Raw genomic sequence first — 7,049 nt, 5'->3', positions numbered from 1 at the left:
TACAACAAAACTGAAAACACGTAAAGGAAATTTTTTTTTTTTGCCATCTATTATTTATTAATGGGTAAAAACCCAAAGTAAAAGCCCAAAATGTTTTACATAAAACCCAAACAAAAGGCAATACTAAAGATACCACTTGAGTTTTAAGCTCAAACATACAAGACCCGATTGGCGCCACACGTTACCACACGTCGAGAATTTCGCATGGACGTACACGTATTAAAACCCTCACCAACAAAGAAACACGCGTCACAAAGCCACCCCATCTTACCTAAGCCTACGAGTCAAAACGAAATCGTGTTTTTCTGGAACACACTGGAGCCAAGCCACCTCACACATATTTTTCGCCTGAGTTCTTTCCAAAGAAGAGCGTCCATCGAACTATCTCGAGATCTCATTCAAAGCCACCCTAATCACCACTGATGAATTTAAAATCCACAAACCACCTTTTACTTCTTCACCGCATGAGCCCCTTCAACGAAGAGCTTCAATCAACTCGGGTCGAGATATCATCCGAAGAACGAAGCCATCAATCGAAGACACGAGAGTCACACAAAACAGGAAACATGATGTAAATCAGAATCAAAACCGGCCGCCCATCACCGGAGAAGAAAGCAAAGACGCATAGACAAAAGCCAAACGACCACCGAAGGTAAGGCATGTTGCTGGAATCAAAGCCGATCGGATAACACCGGAACCGGAGAAAACATCGGAACAAGGATCATCAAAACAAAAAGTTCGACTGACGTCGTGGCTAAGGAAATCCGCCGACGTCGGTCAGATTGCACAAGCTTAGTCGGAAATCAAGAGAGAAGATGGAGCACACTACGGTTTTTAAATGTAAAGAAAATTAAAAGTGACGATGTAATCAGAAAATAAAATTAGAACAGAAATAGCATAGCTTTTTGTAAAGACAAAACAATTTAAAAAGGAATAATAAAAACGCAGTCAGTCATTAGAAGGGATAAATCATGTAGGAAAACTCAAAATTATACGTGGTTAAAAAAGAGGTAGAAATACTTGTTTACTGAGAATTCTTTTTTTTTGTTCAAAGTCTGCTGAGATTTTTAGATGTCAAATTTATCTGTAAAGTTGGTTGCACATTGTTTGAAAGACAGGCTTCAGTTGGTGACCAGGAAAATTGAATGAAACTAACATAAAAATGTTGAACAAAATTCTATTTAAGGAATTAAATTGAAATAAAAAAAATATGGAGGAACGTTTGTTCCTCATCAAATTTAGATGTAGAAAATACTCTTCATTAATTCATCAAAATCTGAGGAACATAGATGAATATGGTGGAGTCCATATATTTTTAGTTTGATAAAAAATTCAACTTAATTGGTATCAATTTTGAGGAACAACAGATTCATCATTATTAAAATGATACCACACCATTAATCACCCGTTAAATATGTCCCCAAATTAGTTTCTAACAGATTCTTCCCTTACTAGTTAACATCTACAGAATATATGAAATCTTTATTTTTGTAAACAAATTTCATCTTTTCAACCCATACAATTTCAATCTTGACAAGTAAAAGGGAGACTCAACAAAGAATAATATAAATAAAATTCTCCACTTGTAAAAGCGGTCACGTATCTCTTGTCCTTAAAGCAAAGAACTTGTCTCTTCTTCTCCATTCAAAACTTTGTAGATCCATTCACTCCTCTTTTAGCCAACAACATAAACACAATTCACTCTGTTTCTTTCTCTCTCGATGAAGAACCAAAAAGAGCAAAACTCATCATTGTCTTCTTCATCACCATCTCTAGTAGCAAAGCTTCTCAATGCACAATACCATCAGTTCCTTAATCTCCTCTCTTATTCCCTCATTCTATGTTGCGGCATAATCATCGGTATCCTTCTCCACTCCTCTCTTCAAGACATCTCTTCCATATCTTCACCCAACATCCAACGCATCTCTCAGCTCTTTCTCGTCTCCTCTATTCCTTCTCCTCCTCATCCTTCTCCTTCTCCTCCTCCTCCTTCTCCCCCTCCTCCTTCTCAGCCCGAACACATTGGACTAGAACAGTTTCTGAGGCCGCCGAAGAAGATCATGCACGACATGGAAGAAGAAGAGCTTCTTTGGAGAGCTTCAATGACACCTAAGATCAAGAATTATCCTTTTCGTAGAACACCAAAGGTTGCTTTCATGTTCTTGACAAAAGGTCATTTACCTCTTGCTCCTTTATGGGAGAGATTCTTTCGAGGGCACGAGGGTCTGTTCAGTATCTACGTTCACTCCTACCCTTCTTATAACCAGACAGATCCTGAAGGTTCCGTCTTCCATGGCCGGCAGATTCCTAGCAAGGTCAGCTTCCTACATACTTTGATATTTTGTTTTCTTTGTTATTTTCATTTCGAGACAAAAAGTATTAAAAGATACGTTCAGTAGTCCTAACAAATATCCAAATAAAAAAGTAAAATTGATATCAAAATGTAAAAAAGATATCAAATTGAAATTGATATAAAGATGTAAGAAAAATATCAATCTGATTAAAAAAAGATTGATATTTAAAAATTCTGAAATATATTTAACTGAATGACCAAAAACCATTCACTTTAATTTTAAAGAAAACTGTGTGCTCGTGTTCTAATTTCTAAACATGCTCTACTGAGATTGAGTAAAAGATAAAACAAAAATCTAATATTCAAGAGATCAAAATCATATGTGAAGGAATGTAGATTATCTTGCTCAAGACGATTACTTTTTGTTGAATAAATTATTATACCTTTTATCAAGCAGTTGTTTATGGTCCGTCGTCGGTGCCAGTGATATCATATGATATAATACTATACATTGCATGGTTTTCCTTTTCGTTTTTCTGGGGTCAATATTTTGCATGGTTTATTTTTTCATTAGTGAATTTAAACGTTTTTGCCAAGGCATAAACGCGTGTACCCGCAAAAGAAGAGGGGTCTTATTAGTCCTTTTATCAAAACTTAGTTGGCACAAACATATATGTCTTGAATGAGAATATCTCCCAATTAATTACTTTCCCTAACTTTCTCAAATTTAAGATTCATCAATCTTCTTGTGATATGTCTTTTTATTGCTCTTTTAGAAGTAAATATTGACAAACGGTCGTTAACAATTTAGATATTTATTCCAACTTACCTTTTTTTCTTGGTCCATTGTTACACGCGGTCATTTGAATATTGAATTTTATTTTAGGGATGTACTGTCGGGATATTTAGAAATTTCTGATACTCTGAAATTGAATAAAATTTGTAAAAAACGGGTCTAACTTTGATACTCGATCTTGATCTACTAGCGCTTTTACTCGATATCATTGCAAGATATCGTTGCAATGTACTTGACTCGAGACATTATTTTGTCTGAAACATATAAGTAAAAATAATATATATATATCTATACTTAAGAAAAGTATTTTAAGTATATATAAACATTTTAAGTATTAACCCAAAAATATATTTTAGTTTTGGATATCACTACAAGAAAAAGCACCGCATGCCGACAGCCATCTTTGTCGGTAAGTAATAGGAACAAGCTCGAACCGATGGTCTTCTGAGAAAACTCAATTAGTCGGAGTTTGGGTCTCGGAAATGGATTGATGTCGGAGCTGTGTCGGAAATTTCCGACGAGATATATCCTCGGAAATTTTGTCGGAATCGTTTGTCGGAATACACCGAGACCGTTTCGATGAAATGTGAAGCCACAAACTCGTCGAAGCATGCTCGGAAGTTGGTTTGTCAGAAGTTAATCGGTATTTACCGAGGCCTTTCCGATGATACATGACATTGAATATACCGAGGAGAAATCGTTACTACAGTATTTCCGGTGAATCTGTTTTACACTTCTGGGAAATTGTTTGAAGACCACCGTAATACACTAATACATAAAGATGTTTTTTCTGGAAATTTAATAGATAAATACGTTCTTAACAAAGGAACAAATATACACCATTTGATTATTATAAAGATATACACGGGATATATATTGCTTACAAGAAAAATACAGACTAAATAACTCATAAAAACTAAAAAGTATAAAGGTAAATGTATTGAAACACTAAAACTAAATTTTAAAATATTAAAAATATCTTCTTCTTCATCTTCGTCTTCTCCACACCTTCTGTAAACTCAACTTCTTTGTTGACAAGAAGAATCTCTTGATGTGCATACTCAAATAGCTTCTTAGTGTCTTTAGCCTTATCTAATCTCAATTGTAAAATCGATTTTCTGCAAACACTCGTATATATGTTTTCAAATTTCTCTAGTTCAGATCTACACATGAAGACACACATGAACGCTTATATAAAGAAATACTGAAAAAGCCATGGTTGGTTTTGCTTCGAATGGCGTCACATGTACGCTAGAAGCTATTATGACAATTTTCCGTCAAATCTTCCGAGATCAATTTCTCCTCGGTAACTGCCGAGAAAGAGCTCCGACAATTTATCGTCTACTTTTCCGAAGCCATACCCAGAAAATAATTGATTGTCGGAAATTGATTGTTCCGAGAAATTACCGTCAACATTTTCTGAGAACCTTCCCACAAAACCTGTTCCTCAGAAATTTTTTTGGTTTCCGACAAATTGCCGACTATGCATCTCGAGAAAACAGCGAGAAAATAGATTCATCGGTAATTTCCGAGATGATCCCGACATAATTCATATGTTATCGGAATTTTATCACAAACATGTCGTTACCTTTCCCACAAAAGAAGTTCTCGGTAAATTTCATCGGAGTGGCCATTGTTTTCTTGTAGTGTATATCCTATAAACTGTATAGATTTTATTTTAAAAAATTGCAGTGTACAAATATAGTTTGTTTATAGACTAATCAAACTAGATAAATAATAAACTAAATATGTGTTCAAATATAATAATATAATATTATAGTTATATATAAATTACATAATATATATGATCATGTGTATACGACATGTTTGCGATTTTTTATATACTTTTGATATTTACAAGATTTTTAGTTTCTAATTTATTGTTTAAAATAAAAAATAGCTTATATTTCTTTAAGATCTTATATAAAATGTGATTTTATGCTAAAATAGTATTTATTTAAAATTTAAAATAATATTTATTGAAAATTTACAAATTTTATTGAAAGCTACATGTAGCCATTTTTAATTACAAAATGGAAGAGAAAAGGCAAAGACATTCAGTCTGAAATCTGAATCAAACTATAATAAATAAATTTTTAATATAGTAGCTAATTTTTCTAAAATCGAAAGCAAAACAAAATCGAATTGAAGTCAGAACTGAATACCCCTAAGGCCCTAACTAACACTGTTGATAAAAAAAACACTGTTATTTAAATTTACATTTTTATTCATTGACTGCTAATTCAAGTTAATAGACCACAAGTAGATTACCTTATGGTTTTTGATAGATTCCATTATGTTTTTGGTCTTATAACAATTTTTTGAATTATTTATTGATAATACAGAGAGTGGATTGGGGATATGTGAATATGGTGGAAGCAGAACAAAGATTACTAGCAAATGCTTTATTAGACATATCAAACGAACGATTCGTACTTCTCTCGGAATCATGCATCCCTCTCTTCAACTTTACAACAGTTTACTCCTACCTCACTAAATCAATTCAAACTCACGTCCAGTCCTACGACGAACTCGGTGGCGTTGGACGTGGCCGATACAGCCCTGAAATGAAGCCACGTATCCAGCTACGACACTGGCGTAAAGGCTCCCAATGGTTCGAGTTGGACCGTGCCATGGCCCTCGAAATCATCTCCGACAAAATTTATTGGCCTCTCTTTTACCGTTATTGCCATCACGGTTGCTACACAGACGAGCACTACATCCCGACACTCCTCAACATCAAATCGAGCCTTGGTCGTCGCAACTCGAACCGGACTCTCACGTGGGTCGACTGGTCGAAAGGTGGACCCCATCCAAACCGATTTATCAGATACGAGGTGACAGAAGAGTTCTTAGTGAAGCTGAGGAGTGGTGGTGAGGAGAATAGGCAGTGTTACCACAATGGAGAGAAAACGAATATTTGTTATTTATTTGCTCGCAAGTTCTTGCCCACTGCTCTCGGCAGGTTGCTCAGGCTTGCACCTACTGTTCTATATTTCTGATAGTTTTCTTTCATTTAAATATGTTTTTTTTTTCAATTTGTCAACGTAATGTTGTATTCTTTTAATTCTTCTTTCCAATTCAAAAATGATCATTTACCCTACATTGAGAGACAATCGTTAGCCCGATCCTATATTGAAATTAATCTATTCGCAAAGCCTATGAAAACTGAATAATATCTATCAACAGTCAATAAATTGAAATTCCATACTTAATCTTATGTACGATAGTAACTATAAATTAATATTTAAGAAATACTATAAGTTAAAAATAAAGGGTTCAAAATATGACTTAAAAAATATCTTATGTAAATATATGATCTATTAAAATCATAGACCAATAATTAAAATATGGAGGATTTATATAAATACAAACAAAAAATCTTATCATTTATTCTTATTCACGATAAAATCCATATTTTTAGTTTTTTCTTAACACTTCAAACCATTTAAATATTATATTATCATATTACTTCTAAAAACATGTTTAAATTTTGTGGTACATTTTTCTTATACACCAAATAATTTAATAAGAATAGTATGAAAACCAAATTTATAAAATGTAATCAATATATAAACTATGAAAAAACTCTCATCTTACATAAAATATATTTTAAATATAAATTTATTTCTATATTTATAATCTCTAAATTAATAAAATATTATAATTCTATTATTGTAAATTATAAAGTTTTTATGTAATTTGCTATCTTGTAATATTAGCCATGTCACATTGAGGCTTAACAAAATACATAAAAAATGACAAGTTGTTTTGTGGTTTTGACTAAATGACAAGTTGCTTAACAAAATACATAAATATTTCCATTTAACTGTTTGTTATCTTGTAATATTAGCCAATGAAAACCAAGTTGCGGTGGTCTAGTGGTTTTGACTAAATGACAAGTTGTCATATTTATCTACATCAGAAATCAATTTTCATCCAGTGTAAAATTGGTAGCTC

At 33.2% G+C, this 7,049-nt stretch overlaps 1 protein-coding gene across 1 annotated transcript; it reads left to right on the top strand.

The window, feature by feature from the left end:
- The first annotated feature begins 1,663 nt into the window (after positions 1 to 1,663).
- LOC103831252 (glycosyltransferase BC10) lies at positions 1,664 to 6,194 on the top strand. The gene is made up of 2 exons (XM_009107136.3): positions 1,664 to 2,315; positions 5,435 to 6,194. The coding sequence occupies exons 1-2, from the start codon at positions 1,722 to 1,724 to the stop codon at positions 6,089 to 6,091; spliced, it is 1,251 nt and encodes a 416-aa protein (XP_009105384.1). The 5' UTR covers positions 1,664 to 1,721; the 3' UTR covers positions 6,092 to 6,194.
- Positions 6,195 to 7,049: the final 855 nt, after the last annotated feature.

The sequence above is a fragment of the Brassica rapa genome, chromosome A07 (assembly GCF_000309985.2).
Source record: "Brassica rapa cultivar Chiifu-401-42 chromosome A07, CAAS_Brap_v3.01, whole genome shotgun sequence".
Lineage (NCBI taxonomy): Eukaryota > Viridiplantae > Streptophyta > Magnoliopsida > Brassicales > Brassicaceae > Brassica > Brassica rapa.
Note: the sequence above shows the minus strand (reverse complement) of the source record. Positions and strands in the feature narration are given on the sequence as shown.